The sequence below is a fragment of the Brugia malayi genome (genome assembly GCF_000002995.4).
Source record: "Brugia malayi strain FR3 genome assembly, contig: Bm_v4_ChrX_scaffold_001, whole genome shotgun sequence".
Classification (NCBI taxonomy): Eukaryota; Metazoa; Nematoda; class Chromadorea; order Rhabditida; family Onchocercidae; genus Brugia; species Brugia malayi.
This window is the reverse complement of record NW_025062479.1, coordinates 4018801-4035462: the sequence shown is the minus strand read 5'-3', so window position 1 is coordinate 4035462 and position 16662 is coordinate 4018801. Positions and strand designations below refer to the sequence as shown.

Genomic DNA, 16662 nt, shown 5'->3' with positions numbered 1-16662 from the left:
ATGCGAATTCCATCGATTCAGAATTACGAATGGACGGACGCTGGTTTTATCCGACCATATATATATATATATGCTATCGTTATAATCCCTCTGCAGCCTTTTTTGATGTAAACTGCCGAGAGAGCTATCGATGTTTCTTGCAAGAAAACTGCAAGTATTATCTGTGTCGGTTGAAATGCATTTTAAGGGTGTGAAATGATGCTTCAAGGACATCAATAATTTCACAGCAGATCGTGGAGGGAGACAACAACATTTCATCGTAAACGACATACATATATCCAGTCTTTCACAGCTACATCATTCTCACTCCTAGCATATCCGCACACTATCCTATTTTTCCATCAGAAGCGGCTTTTCGATGTTTCCCTTATCCGCACAATTTTCTTTCTTTTTAAAGAAAACAATTCTGATGGTACTTTAATTTGGCACAGTAACATCGACTTAAAATGTCCTCTAGGCGGAATGATTGGTGGTGCTATACTTCATAATAACATTACCAATGCATTCTAGATGAGCTTAGCATTCCAGTTTCTTACGGCTTTTTAAAGGATGATTTGAAAATTTTAAAATATAATTTTTTCACTACTTTTCAATAAAATTCTCTTGCAGGTTATATAGTCTAGGGTTTGTAATTTTCGAAGTGAAAACATAAGAAGTTGCGTGGAATATTTAGTTCTAAAAGTTTGACAGCCAAAGCCGTAATTGAAGGCTAAAATATCGGTTCCCTATGTTCAGTTCTGCTTTTGTTTTGTATTTAAATAATTCAGTTTATTTCGCCTGTAGTACTACTTCTTTAATTTTTCATTTAGCAAGTGCTGCAGTTGCATCCGATAAGTGAAATGATTTGTAATCCCTTGAGGTTTCTTTTACATGTATTTTGCTCAGATATTACTAAACACAGTCATCGTTGCGACTTATTTAAAAAGTAGAAAATTTTTATGTTAGCAGGTCTGAGTAGCAGATTTCCAGTGGTATGTGCAAAGTAACATTGTTTCTTGGCCCTCAACAGTTAGAAAGAGAGGAGGTGAGAGATTTGATTGATGCCTTACCTTCTGGACTTTGCAACAATCTCTCATAATATAGGTTACCTATGTAACAAGCCTTTAATCGCCTAGCTCTTACTCTGTTTTCCAAGCTGCATTTGCAGAAAGCATCTCGTTGTAATGTTGTGCAATGTTAAGTCTAATCATTTCTTTTCTTCTTCCTCCCTCTTTACATATCAACATTAAAATGCTAACATGTGTGTTAAAAATAATTATATTAGATGCTTACGCCTAGCGTTAGATGATAACAGATAATAGAAGTCCATTATGTGTCATCTCTTCATCTACTTATGTGTCACCACATATATTCGAGTCTTATTTCCAGATAGTCTAGGTGGAGTGAAGTTAGGTGGTGTTTAAGAGTTTATCAGTTCTAATGTAAATGACATTTTTCGCGTAGCGCAACGTCGTTAATGGGTTAAGTAGGAACGAAGCATTGTTTTGGAACATATCCACACAAATAAAAAAGGAAGTTAGATATCAGTGTATCACTGTCTATCATTTCTACATCGCAACACTTTCCACTTTCATCTGTATTGCATAGGTCTGTGCTCGTATTTTTAAATGTTGAGTGTGCCTTTCAGTGCTCTCTTTCCGTGTCCCTGAAACCTACCTTACACTGAGGATCAAATTATTTTTCAGTTTACGTCTTCGGTCATATATTTGTAGTATGTATCGTATTTTGATTCGTCTATGATATCTGTGTCAAATTTGTTTCCCTTCTCGTCCGGAATATCTTTATCAGTTGTGTTGTTTAGGTTTTTCTCTCCTAAGTATTACAAACATTTATTTTGGATTAGCTTATAATACCCGTAATACTATGAAGAGTTGAATTTCTTAGGAGGGGTTCTGGGAGAAAAAAGTAATTTATTGTTCAAATATTGGTTATCGAATTTTTTAATTTTGTGTCAGAGTTTCTTCAGTGGAATAAATGAAATATTTCTGATTAGTGGCAACACTTTCCTATATATAATGCGTGAAAATGGATGTAATTATGAATGATCTTCGTATTGAATCTGATTAGAGTGATTTAATAAACTCAGAAAATATATAAAGAGGAATGGGAGTAATTAATGGTCATAAGTATTAATAATAATTTTAAATTGAACATTTCGAATCATTTTTAAGGGCGACGGTGGGCAGAAGGAAAACGAAATTAAAGGTTATATTTAGGAGGAAGTATGCAAAAAACATTACTAACGATAACACTGTAATGAATTTTTTCCTCAGAACTTCAGAGAGAAATTGTTTCTCTTGAGTCAATTCGTCTTTTGTAGTTTTTCCTTTTGAATTTCACTTTTCAACCTATTATCAAAATGTTTACTATAAAAAAGGTAAAATGTTTTGTCCTTACTTGGTTCAAAAAAGAATAATGGCTAACACTGCCATAAATATTGTACACTCTGCATCTATTTATTGAAATAATTTTATGATTTACCTTATAGATTTTAAGTCACTCAGTAACCTTTCTCAACACAAACAGATTTTGCATCCTTCGTTAACGTTTTGCTACCATTTATAAATTTGGTTTTTTTAAACCTTGTTGAATATTTACTTAGTCCAACTTACACTACTTTTCTGTAATTTCCTCACTTGTTCCATATTTACATTACACATCTCATCAAATCATTTGTTAGTATTTACGCGTGAAAATGCCAAACTTAAGACAAAAATCCCGGAGTGAAGTGATAAATCTACGGATGGAACACATAATTACAGGTGAAACAGCGAATAATAGAAAACGAAATGTGGTGGCAATGTTGATTTGGGAACTATTGATTAGCAGTGGCTTATGCGCAATTGTTCATTGCGTGGACTTACATATTGGAGGCGTTTTTCCAATGGAAGCAGGTTCGGGCGGATGGGCCGGTGGTGAAGCGTGTCTACCGGCTGTCCAGATCGCCCTTCAGGATGTAAATGCCAATACCAATATATTACCGGGTTATATGTTGAAGTTACATTATCATAATAGTAAGGTACATTTCCAGAAATTTTCTATCGACTTTTCTTAATTATTACTTTAAGAACTGATTGAACTGAAATTTTATTGATGGGTAATAGTGTAAAAAATTTTAAACAGTTTTCATTTTTATACACTAATAAAGTAATACTTTATTATAACCAAGCACGTCAATTAGTGATTATTACGTGAACTGTATTCACTTTTTTCTTAGCACGTATTTTTTAGTGTCAGCCGGGTCTGGCAGCAAAGCAAATGTATGAATTGCTATATAAGGCTCCAACAAAATTGATGCTACTAGCTGGTTGTAGTCCTGTGACAACCGTTTTTGCGGAAGCAGCTCCAGTTTGGAATCTTGTTGTGGTAAATATTGTTAGACTTCTTATAAATTTGTTTTTCTTTTTTCTCCTTTATTTGTTGCAAATAAGTTTGCATTTTAGTTGAACTTTTCTGATGCATCCTTTTTAGCTTTCTTATGGTGGTAGTTCTCCAGCGCTCTCCAATAGACAGCGTTTTCCGACACTTTTTAGAACTCACCCCACTGCAAATATGCAAAATCCAACAAGGTCCAAGTTTTTTCATCCTACAGTATTTTTTCCTATACATGAATTTTATGATTTCACCCATGTATATTTTATTTAAAATTCTATATTTGCATCGACAATGTGCATGCTTTTTTGCAGACTCAGACTTTTCCAAAAATTTAAGTGGAAGAAAATAACTATTTTGCAATCAGTAGAAGAAGTATTCACGTCAACAGCTAAGGATCTTGAGGAGCAATGCAGGGAGAAGGGTATCCGAGTTGAACGACAAAGCTTTTACGGTGATCCCTCTGATGCTGTAAAAACCTTGGTACGTCAGGATGCTCGGATTATTGTTGGTTTGTTCTATGTTACTGAGGCTCGACGTGTACTTTGTCAGGTAAGCTGTGGATTTTAAAACTCTAAACTTGTACAAACAATTTCAAAAAATGTATTTTGAAAATACATTTTGAAAAATCATATTTAGAAAGTCGTTAAAAACTTTCTAGATAACCGCAGTTTTCACAGGCCTATAAGCATGATCTCTATGGTAGAAAATATGTTTGGTTTTTTATTGGTTGGTATGCTGATACATGGTTCATTCCACCAACTGATGAACCACTTAACTGCACTGCTGAACAAGTTGGTTTTTTTTTTGGTTTCCATTAATAGAAAAATGATTAAAAACTTGTTTTGTGCTATAAGAAATGAAAACTTGTATAAGATAGAGCTATAGTAAAGAAATCCTTTTTAGATGATCAAAGCAGCGCAGTATCACATCACAACGGAAAGCATAATGTTAAGTAGAGACGAAGAACTGACAGTTTCTGGAATGACTGGTAAACAGTTTCAAAACCGACTAATGAGCATGCTGACCACTGATCCAGCTGAAACTGGTGGTTTTCCAGAAGCTCCCCTAGCCTATGATGCTGTCTGGTAATTATTTTTCCACTTCTATTGAGAAAACCCATTAAAATTTTTGGAAATTTATGCTGTTTCACCCTTGTGACTTTACAGAAATTTATTAGCACAAAGTCTAATCTGGGCATATCATAATCAGCGTATGACAACTGCAAGACAGTGTTAAAATACGATTGGACGAATATTTTGCGATGTTCTTTCTGCAGCATGTTGTACACGGAGACTAGCATCACGGGTCTTTTTCTAGTAAACATCTATAGCAGTGTATGAAATAGATGAAGGAGTGAAGTTTTTGTTCCCTTAAGACTAGCTGCATTTTCAATCATCTATGCAAAGTACATATGATGCTTTTTTTTTTTTTTTTTTTTTTTTTTTTTTTTTTTTTTTCAGAGATAATTCGGAGCAACTACTTGAAAATATTACAAAAACTTATCTATATTTTTCTCTCAGATTTTTAAGGTGTATGTAGTGTTAAAAACTTGAATTGTGAGTTTCTTAGAATTGCAAGCTTGCATATCATCTTGCTTTTTTTCATAGCTTTTATTCTAACTAGGTTGTGTAATACTTTATGAATTAAAGCTAGATCATTAATTTAATCGAATAACAATGCCATTGGCAAAGCGGTTGGCTATCGAAACAGTTAAACAAAATTACAGCCAATTTAAATATGAAATAAAGTCAGGCAGTCCAAACTGCACTAGCCGTTATTATTCATTCGGTTGTATTAGGAAGTTATTTGCTGAAAAATTGTTTGCAGGGCAGTTGCACTGGCTTTCAATTGCACACTATCAAAACTTCAAGTAGGACAAAGTCTTGAGAATTTTGCTTATAACAATACAAGCATCGCAAAAAAATTGTTCAGCTGTGTTAAAGACACTCAGTTTCGGGGTGTTTCAGTAAGTTCCTAATTTTTTCTTCCTTTTAATAAGTTGCACCAACAGATCTATCGACGGTATCCTATAAAATTCCAGGGTCAGGTTATGTTCAATGATCTCGGCGATCGCATTGCACGAACACAGATTGAGCAGCTACAAGGTTGATATAAAAGAACTTTTCCCAGTGTTTTAATTTCAGTTTAATAAGTAGATTTTAAGCATTTCGTTGTTGCTGAAACTTTGAAATACTGATGAGAAAAAATTCTTACAGATGGAAAATATCAAATGCTAGGTATTTACGATACAACAACACTTCATCTTGATTGGTATGATAAAGAAAAGTTTTCAACAATGAATGGATTACCTCCTCCGGACTCGACTCTTATACAAGAATGGCTTCTTACCGTTGATCTAGAGGTTGATCTAGAGATAGTTTTGCTAGCTTATTAATCATTTCAGATTTCACAAATTGAAATTTTATTTGACAAATTTCAGTTGGAAATACAGTGAGAAATTGATTAGTTACTTTTTCAGTTATATTATGCAATTGCGTTACTGGCAGTAATTGGAATCTTTGTCGCATGTATCATATTCATATTTAACGTCAAGAACTCTGATAGGGTGTCAGTTTATTTCATTATTGAACTGGATTATTGTATCCATCTACTGTAAGAAGTGATTGATAAGTGACGTCATTTAGGAGCTATAAGAAAAAACAAAAAGCACTCATTCACATAGTCATAACACACTAAAAGCTCTAGTCTGCAAATTTCTCAAACCGTCTGCAAAAATTCTCACAGTTTAAATACTAGTGATTTGCTTCTTATTCCTAATGTTAACAAACATATACTTTTTTGCTGTAAACAGGTAGGTTGTCTCAAAATATCAAGTTCTATAATATCTTGTGACTAACTGTTTTATTTTCTATAAACACCTCTTTTAAAAGTCGATCTTGGTGTTCTTTTGTTGATAAATAATACATACGGTTTGGATCAACAATTTTACTGTGCAGAAATATTAACAATTCTTTCCTTTCATGTGTTTTCACTTGTACATCAACAAAAAAGATCGAATAATTAGGCTACAAATGTGGAATTAACGTTACACGAATGAAAAAACTTGTATTTGGCTTGTTAAATTAGTATTATTGAAAGTTAGGTTCATTAGTTTAACAATCAAGCATCATTGTTTATAGATACAGCAGTTGAGATTTCTTGATTCTATAAAGAAGAAGTTCCCAATGACTCGTATTCAGGATAATAATGGAATCTCAACCGCAGTGTAACAATGTACTTCTTGCTGGATGTATACTGTGCTGTCTGAGCTTATTGTTGCTCGGCTTACCAGCACGTGGAATCACTGTTCCAAAGCATTCATTCACGCTACTTTGTCATGTTAGTTTAAATTTAAGTAAAATTGAAATAACTTAAAAAATTAAGATTAAGGCTTAATTTTTTTTGTTTATTAAGCTCAACTACTTTCAATTTTTAGTCACAAATATCACTTCTGATGGTTGGTTTCACGTTTGCTTATGGGTCAATGTTTGCCAAAGTTTGGGTTGTTCACCGCTTAGGCTCAACCGAAAATCAGCATCTTATTTCCAAACCAACTACGGGCCAGGTATTACACTGAACTTACAAAAATCGAACACAACATTGAATCTTAAAGGATACTATAAGTTGTTTTCACAGCGTCTCATCACTTTTGTAATTTCCAGCTTTACGATATACTTCTACATTGATAAATTTGCTATTTTCTATTTTTCAGCCAGTACCTGCATGCAAATTCTACCTCGTAGTTACTGCATTTTTTGTGGTCGATATAATTATAATAGCCTGTTGGTTTACATTTGATCCAATTCAGAGGGTCGAGCAACGGTTTCCACTACAAGTAAGAAATAAAAACGATTTTTTAAGAATTATGCATTTTGCAGAAAATGCATAGTTCTTAAATACAGTAAAATCTCGATAAGAAAATTATTCCTGAGTTATTTCTGATTGTCAACAACAACTCTGTTCAACGGTTATAACATTCATTTATCCCCAGAAATTTGATCTCTTATATAAAACAGACTATCTTCTTTCTTGCATCTTTTCCCTTTGTACAGGAACCACCGATGGGAACTGAAGAAGATATTATGCTTCTCCCGATTCTTGAACTGTGTCAAAGTGAACGACAAGAGATGTGGACAGGCATGAAGTTTTCTGAAAACTATTAAATTTCCAAACACCGGCAAATTAATTTTGTATGCAACGATACATTTTGTTTCGGTGGTGTTCCTTTTGAGAAGAAGCATCTTTGCTTTGATCTTTGTTAATGGACAATTGTAGTGGTATATTTTATAGAGAGGGGCATTTTCATGATTTCTCTTTGACACTTTTGTGAATTCCTGTTTTATTTTATATTTCTACAATTTTCATCTTTATCTTTTACAGGTGTAATTTAATTTTGTTTGTTTTTCAGAAAATCTTATAATGGCGTTGCAGTAACTATTTGGAATATTTTTATAATTTAAGTTTTAAACACTAATAAAGTGTCGTTATTATAGGCTTGGTAATGGGTTATAAATGCTTATTGTTGGTGCTTGGTCTTTTCCTTGCATATGAAACACGTAATTTAAAACCTCTTTTTGTGAACGATCTACGCTTCGTTGGTTTGGCTATATATAACGTTGCCGTGTTATCTCTAATAACTGGACCAATTGTCACTTTTCTTATTCGATCTCAGTCTGATGCCAATTTTGCTTTTATAAGCATTACTGGTTTTTTTTTTTTTTTTTGAACTTTTCCTTATTCATTAAAGCTTGGATATTTAGTACATCTTACTAGTAGGAAAAATAAGAAAGTTTGAAACCGCTTTTGTTTATATCATTATTTATTATTATTAATTATTATTATCATTGCCATTTTTGTAATTAAATTATTTATTGCTCACTGGATGAACCACTCCACTATATGTGACTTTTTTATCGTAATCCTTTGAATTCAGCAAATTCTTGAGAGCATAAAAAGATAATCTAGGGAAAACAAGTACTGACTACTGTCATAGTTTCAGTTTTACTGAGTACGTATATAACGCTTGGTTTAATATTTTTGCCAAAAATTGTTCATATACGTCGGATACCTAAAAGTGGTGAGAAAAATGATGGTACTAAACCATTGTATCATCCAGTTGATGCCGGGATAGAGCAAAAACGGTGTCAACAGCTTGTTCATGAGAATGCCGATCTGAAATGTCAAATAGAGCATGTTGGTTTCATCTTAGAATTTACTCTTTTTTGAATGGTATTGTTTTTAGACCTTATTTGAACACGGATAGTTCGATTTTCTTCTCTGAAGAAATTTTAATTAAAATTATTTTCTAGAAGGAAAAAAAAATCGCAGATTATCAACAACGTTTGGGAAAACATATTCAAGAAACAACTGGCATTCCACTTCGTGAACGTTTATGTGGCAGCACTAGCGATGAAAATATAACACAGTCATTTCCAACTGCACTCACAACAACTGCCTTGATCGAAAATTTGCCAAGCGAAAATATGGGTAACATCTTCAGACTTAGCAAAAACAAAAATTCCAGTTAACAATTTTTCTCTTTGATCGAAAGGAACTTCCCGAAAAGGCTTTAGCTCTAGTTTTCTTCAAATTACTCCGTCGACTTTTTGGGAAACGCTGTGGTCTGTTCCCTTATTCAACCTGTTGCAGTATAGCTCTTCCACTCCCTAGACATTCTAAAAACATACAACGCACCCTCAGAAAAATTAAAAAACAATTCCCAACGAATTGTGCTTTGAAGCTCGATAAGGCAATTTCTCTTATCCAGTTTGAAAAATGTCCACTTGGCTTTTAAATTTATAGCTAAACACAACAGTAATTATGAGGAAGTGGAAAACGAAGATACATCATCGACGTTCAGCGAATTATTTTTATAATGCTTCGTTTTTTCTATAAAATTTAAAAAACTTGTCGCGCAACATGTTAATTTTAACCGTGGAGCTATTATTTGCTAATTAACGCAATTCTAAATTCATACATATTGCACAGAATAACCGTGTTACTTTTTATGAAACAAAATATATGAGGGATGGAATGGAATTTTCATCTCACACCACTTCATAACTGTGTGTGTAAGTACTTCCAAAAAATTATGAGGCGATTAGTCAAGTCTCGAGACTCTCTCTTTCTTTATAAGTGGAGGTAGCTTGCAATAAATTACATGAAACTATGCTGGAAAACTGCGACAAATTAGGTCTTTTAAGAAGCATTTTATGATATATGTAAGGACCTGAACAACATTTAATGAATGAGCAGAAGTACGCACAAATCAAATTCAAACAAGAAAATGCGACACTGTGATGATACGTCAGTGCAGTTGAGTGTAAAAGGAAAATTAATGAAAACAATGTGTAGCCACCTGAACATGGAAAATTATTAGAAAAATGAAGAGTTATCTAAAAAGAAGTTCAATAACAAACCGTTTCCTTAATGTAAATTAAGCGTTTCTTACACCGAAGAGAATTTAGCAAACGGATGTGTGACACTGCAAAAACGTGCCAGCCATTCTCTTAACCAGTAATTGAAAGAACTTATGCAGTTCCTTTTTTATATCTCACTATCTTATAATTTCCACAGGGGATTCAATTCAGTTTAAATCTTGATTTAAAAACCTAAAGAAATTCGATGTCCTTAATTTTGACTACGAACAAACTATTATGTTAGGCAAAGCTAAGCAGGAATAGATACAGTAGTGTGGTGTAAACAACAATCAAAAATGAACGAGAAGGAGGAAAGTTAAAAACCAAGCAAAAGTGGTTATTACCAACCATGTACAAAGCGCAGTGCAACAGCTGGTCGGTTTGCAAATATAAGTGTTTAAACAGTAATAAAAGTGTTACGTCGAAATATTTCCGAAATTAAAAATACACTGGCATGGATGTCGATTTGTTTGGAGTATTACTTGTCCATGCCACTTTTGTTGATCTGCACTGTTCAATCCATTATTAAATCAAAACCGAGTATCAAAAAGTGTTGCGAGTCGCACTGTAGTGCCACTACTGAAGCCGTTCCGCGATCCCAAACATCCTGAAATTTTACACAATCCGTTATTTTTGACTGAGATATTAACTTGAAAGAAAAAAAAAAAAAAAAAACAGGACCACATAAATTCAGTATGATGAACACTATGCCTATGCCAGTCAATTTTTTTTTAATGTGTTAGTGGGAAAAGTGAATCGAATGTGGGAAATTGTAATATGCCAGTCAGCAAACAGTACGCGTACATAGCTTTCATTAAGTGGAGAAATATTTTTTATAAAACTAAATACTATAAGCTTCCAAAATAACATAACGCTCGTAATTCAAACACCGAAATGAGCCTTCTGTGTTATTAGCAAATGCACTACTAAAACTTCACGGCGATTCATCAAATGAAATCAGTCGTGCAACCGTACCCTTTCGTACGAAAGGAATCTAAAAGAGTTTAAAAGCATTAAATCTTTCTTTACTCATTCCTTTATCCAAATGATCGAGAAAAAAGTACTGTGAGATTATCCTGGTATTTTCACCTTACTTACAAAATCAAACAACCTTATACCGCTTCAACACATTTCATCAAAAAAACACGCGACCAAGAAAACTTAATCCAAATCAGCAAATTAGTCGAACAGTCTCAAATAAAACAATTTCATGCTTCTTACTGTAAAGGTCAATACAACGAAACATGTCAAAAAGTAATTACAATCCTTATTTAATGGTTAAAAAAATCAGCGATGCATCCAATAGAAATAATAAGAAAAATAATGGAAATATAAGCTATACAACACAACACATGGATTTCCGCGTAATACAAACACCTGGAAATTCGTCTACATAAATCAGTTGGGTAAAAGTTTGAAATTTCATGTCACTAACCAAACGAAAAAACCTTCCCCTAACAAATAATGAGAATTGTGCATATATATTTAATGGTAATAACTAACCGACTATTACTTGAACTGCTAAGGATGTAACAATCGACCTGAAACGAGTGCAGTAATATCCCCAAATTTCTTTGTTAAGAGAGCGATAATAACATGATCTACTGGCCATGAGTACAATTCTGATAACTTACATGACAAAAGTGCGCTCGCGTCATGCGATAATTTCATTTCTCACTGGCCTTTTTTGGATATGAGGCATAAGAGAACGAGAAAGTATGAATATATCAATACATGCCCTTTCCAGTAAAATTGAAAAAGAAAAAAACTTAGCAGCAAACTGCAACGACAATAACAGAAATAGAAGAGAAGAAATACTAGCGTCAACGGCAACCGATGACAATTCATAAGAGAGTGACGACCACGGGCAAAGGTAGAGCAAGGCAACAACAAAGCTAATTCTTCTTTCTTAATCCATGTGAAAAATTTCAGTGCATCATATCAAGCAAACGGCAGTTCATCACATACATAAGTTGCAGTTGATAATAAAACAAACCATCGTACAATTCAAATGCTAACAAAACCGACACTACTGATATCAGGCTGAATGTTTTCAGTGCATTTATAATTCCTCCTCTTTGTCGTTTTCATGGACTCCATGAATTGCAATCTTTTCTGCACATTTCAAGGAGGTCAATCAGAGTGAAGATAATCTATTTTTTCTTAACGCAATAAATGAAAAACCTTGTGATAGATTTTCTCCTTCTTTCTCCAAATTCAATTGATTCTTTCAGGAAAAAAAAGTTAAATAATTTGCATTGTGAAAAATCTTAAAACTTTCACATATTATATTCGCACTTTCAAACTTAAAAAAGACTCGATTTCGAAACTCCATCACAAGATTTTCATTTATTTCATTAGGAGAAAATAGTTTATCTTCACTCTGACGGACTGATGTTTTTGAACTATGCAGAAAGAATAGAAATTCATGGAGTCCATGAAAAACTCGGTTTCACTGCTCTACCTCACATCACAAACCATGAACACATTTTCTTTCCTAGCTAAATGACGAATGGTGCATACATTTACCACAGCTATTCGTTAACAAATTCTACCAAAAAAAAACCCCACTAAATTCGTGCAGTAAGCCTCCAATATTTATATCATAAAATCGCTGATGCATTGATCCAATTCATTCATAATACGAAACACTCCTGTATCATCCGCCAACTACATTAATCATCTTTCATTCATGATTACCTCAAACTTCGATGAATTCTTTACCAAAAAATATCTAGAGAAATTTCGTAAACAAAAAATGCTATGTAGCGCACCGACTTTTCGGTCAGCGATCTACTCTGATTCATTTTATGCTAAATATTTACACTGGAAAAGGACTGAGAAAAAACGCCTCCACGTCCATGAGTAAAACATAACGAATGAATCCGCACTTCCTGCTCTTTTATAATTTTCCATGGACAATAAATTTCAAGCTTATTTCAGAACAGTATAGCAGAATTAGTGACGTAAGAAAGAGATGGAAGGGAACCAGGCAAATAAGTAGAAATGTATGTGAAACATGCCATGCGTGCATGCTAGCAATCTTGTTCCAAAAATCAATAAAACTTGTGTTCTTAATTTAATTTGACATCGGTCACAGGTTGAGAACGAAGATACTGATAATGAACAAATTCAATCCTCCAAACACACTAAATCTGATCACCTACGCCTATTTGTCGATTTCATTTAATGTAACTAACTCGAACTAATCAATAATCACATTTTCTCATTATCTCCAATGTATCATATTCAATCAGTAAAAAAACTTCCGAGTATAATGAAACACGACAAAGCGACGTTATTCGCTGTCTGTAATAAATCAGTCGGATGGATTAAAGAATAGGACCTGATCCCTTATTTTGTTAAAAACAATCTAGCAGTACTTTCAAAATCAACTTACATGAAATGTTCATCCCGTTTCAGCAACAGAATTCGAAACTGCAACGCCTCCAGAAAGCACTAAAAAATAAATTAGGCTGTGAATACATCTGAAGATGTAAATCCAACCGAAATACCGCTGAAATTAAGGATGTGACTGAGGTTGTTATGACAGAAAAGATTGTAAAAAAGGGACCAGCGGGGATTAGTGAGTATGAGATAGAGAATACGAAGAATATAAGAAGGAAAATGAAAATGTAAGAATGACAGGAAACTTGGTCTCAAAAATTAAAGTCTTGAGAACAGGAAGATGCTGAACTTTAGGAAAACCAGGACGGCAGTGATGATAGCCGTTGTCCGATATGCTGACAACCAGCTAACCACACTGCCACCCGGTAAATCCCCGTATTTGGAGATTTCTGGTCCTCGTCTCGCTTTGTATTTGTAGCATAAGTACGCTGAAACTTAGAACAACTTTGGAAACGACCAGCACTTACGTACTTATGTGGAAATGTTATACCATGACCTAAGATAAACCCGAAATGAGGATAAGTAATGAGTGAAAAAATAAAAAAAAATGAAATGAGGATAAGGAACTGGAGAAGCAGAAACAGAAACGAGAGCGATGACACATATGTGTCTACAGGTATGGAAGGGTAGTGATAATAATAATAGTAATAATAATGATAATAATAATCATAATAGTAATAATAATAATAATGGCAATAATGATAGTAATGATAAATGAATGAATAATTAATTATTATTATTAATAATAATAATAATAATGACGGTGATGTTTGCCATGGAGGAGGAGAGTATAGCCCCTCGACAACGAGTGGTGCTCGAAGAGTGAAGTACTTGTGGTGATGAAATGGGGAGAGAACAAGAGAGATGGAACAGAAAATATTAACAAGCGCCACCCATCTATCCCTACTACCCTTAACCCATCAATAGATGACAGCCAGGCAAAATGGAAAACAAGGTTTTTTGGGAAATTCGAGAAAAGTGGTGATGAAGTGATTGCAAGAGATAGCTTGCAACTAATAATCAACCATTCAACAACCATTACCATTTCAAGATCTCATCTGTTACCTTGCTGCTGGTGAACTGTTATGGTATCGACCCATTTCCTTCGTGATATTTTTGGGATAAAAGCTCACTTCTGTCAAACCGTTCTCTCTAAATGAGTTGTCTTCTTCAATGATACTGAACATGTTTGCAATAAGCAAAGATGTCTCGCAAGGCAGAGATCTTTCTGATGTGAGTTGCGTCCAAATTATCAATAATATTTCACTCCAGCCATTCATTTTATACTATTAAAAAGCAAAAACTCATCATCTGCTAACAGCATTTCAGTTACGTTTCTCTTCATCAAATGATATGTCGCCAACAATCCGGTTTACTGCTCGAAATCCACAATAAAGTCGGCTTGCAAAAGGTTATGAAGAGGCAATCAATGGAAGTCCTGACTTCTTTTTTTTTTTCTTTTGAATTCAAATTCTCGCACAGAATTTCCTTGCAAAAGATGTAAGACCGTTCAGTCGGTCTGCATACCAGACAGGTGCATTTACAATCTATGAAACGACAGGCTGCGCACGGATCGACGCACGGTACGTGAATTATACCATGGTGATATGTGGAGCAAACTGGCGATACCCATGTGAATGGCGCCTCTGGCATGCAGACCGTCATCGGTACTTCTCCGGTGTTTCGTATCCTAAGTAATTTTGCACATTACCAATATGTTAAATTTAAACTGCTTATACCGTTGAACCAACATAATTCAACGATCATTAACTGCATTTGATGAGCATAATTCTTCCAGTAGTGAAAATGCTTCAGCAAAATAAAATTACAAATGATTGTAGCACCATGTTTTTCAAATATCGTATCTGAAAAATGCCTTCATTGATAGCAAAGTACAAGGAATGTGGTCAACATTATTGACATAACAGGAGCCAATTTGTTGAAATCTTGAAAATGATATATAGTTCAAAAGATTTGCTAAGCACAACTTGAAACCTTCGCAGACTTCACGAGCTCTATAAGGTTAAAGATTGAAACATCTTTGTTTTTTACTATATTATGCTATTATAGAATTTGTCTGAAAGAATCCAATTTTTAACTTCCTGTGTCTTATTGAAACTTTAAACTTCGACTAACTAGGCAAATTTAACTTAAGAATCAATTACTACGTAAGAAGTAGTCGCAAGGATGCTTGTTACTGTTTCGATGAAACATTATTTGCATAGTAAAAAGATAGAAATTTTTGATTTTAACATAACGTATGAATGAAATAAACAAAATAAGGTGAGCAGTGAAGTTTCGAAAGCTTACTTTGAACAACAGTATAGCAGCAGATTCTAAACCATTAACATTTTCTAAACCTTTCGCAGCTCACATAAAAACATTCATACACGACCACAATCATTGATCACTACTACTGTTTTGTTATCACCATTTATGCATCTCGTTACTCGTATACTTTGTATTTATATGCGCCTATCTATCTAATCTATCTATCTATCTATCTATCTATCTATCTATCTATCTATCTATCTATCTATCTATCTATCTATCTATCTATCTATCTATCTATCTAATCTATCTAATCTATCTAATCTATCTAATCTATCTAATCTATCTAATCTATCTAATCTATCTAATCTATCTAATCTATCTAATCTATCTAATCTATCTAATCTATCTAATCTATCTAATCTATCTAATCTATCTATCTATCTATCTATCTATCTATCTATCTATCTATCTATCTATCTATCTATCTATCTATCTATCTATCTATCTATCTATCTATCTATCTATCTATCTATCTATCTATCTATCTATCTATCTATCTAATCTATCTATCTATCTATCTATCTAATCTATCTATCTATCTATCTATCTATCTATCTATCTATCTATCTATCTATCTATCTATCTATCTATCTATCTATCTATCTATCTAATCTATCTATCTATCTATCTATCTATCTATCTATCTATCTATCTATCTAATCTATCTATCTATCTATCTATCTATCTATCTATCTATCTATCTATCTATCTATCTATCTATCTATCTATCTATCTATCTATCTATCTATCTAATCTATCTATCTATCTATCTATCTATCTATCTATCTATCTATCTATCTATCTATCTATCTATCTATCTATCTATCTATCTATCTATCTATCTATCTATCTATCTATCTATCTATCTATCTATCTATCTATCTATCTATCTATCTATCTATCTAATCTATCTATCTATCTATCTATCTATCTATCTATCTATCTATCTATCTATCTATCTATCTATCTATCTATCTATCTATCTATCTATCTATCTATCTATCTATCTATCTATCTATCTATCTATCTATCTATCTATCTATCTATCTATCTATCTATCTATCTATCTATCTATCTATCTATCTATCTATCTATCTATCTATCTATCTATCTATCTATCTATCTA

The 16662-nt window shown here is 33.3% G+C and overlaps 1 protein-coding gene and 1 non-coding gene across 2 annotated transcripts; one reads left to right on the top strand and one right to left on the bottom strand.

Annotated features, from left to right (window-relative positions):
- Nucleotides 1-2743: 2743 nt before the first annotated feature.
- Bma-gbb-1 (Uncharacterized protein) lies at nucleotides 2744-9251 on the top strand (the record flags this gene model as incomplete). The annotated part of the gene is made up of 18 exons (XM_001899471.2): nucleotides 2744-3019; nucleotides 3232-3366; nucleotides 3472-3569; nucleotides 3687-3924; nucleotides 4053-4166; nucleotides 4279-4460; nucleotides 5203-5341; nucleotides 5417-5480; nucleotides 5592-5737; nucleotides 5855-5943; nucleotides 6576-6714; nucleotides 6812-6940; nucleotides 7088-7210; nucleotides 7428-7512; nucleotides 7869-8081; nucleotides 8375-8568; nucleotides 8685-8862; nucleotides 9178-9251. 18 exons carry the CDS (start codon nucleotides 2744-2746, stop codon nucleotides 9249-9251), a joined length of 2616 nt encoding a protein of 871 aa, XP_001899506.2.
- A 4223-nt stretch (nucleotides 9252-13474) lies between these two features.
- Bma-mir-34 lies at nucleotides 13475-13585 on the bottom strand. Its single transcript, XR_006228187.1, has one exon. It is a non-coding gene; the product is annotated as a pre-microRNA Bma-mir-34 (primary transcript).
- Nucleotides 13586-16662: the final 3077 nt, after the last annotated feature.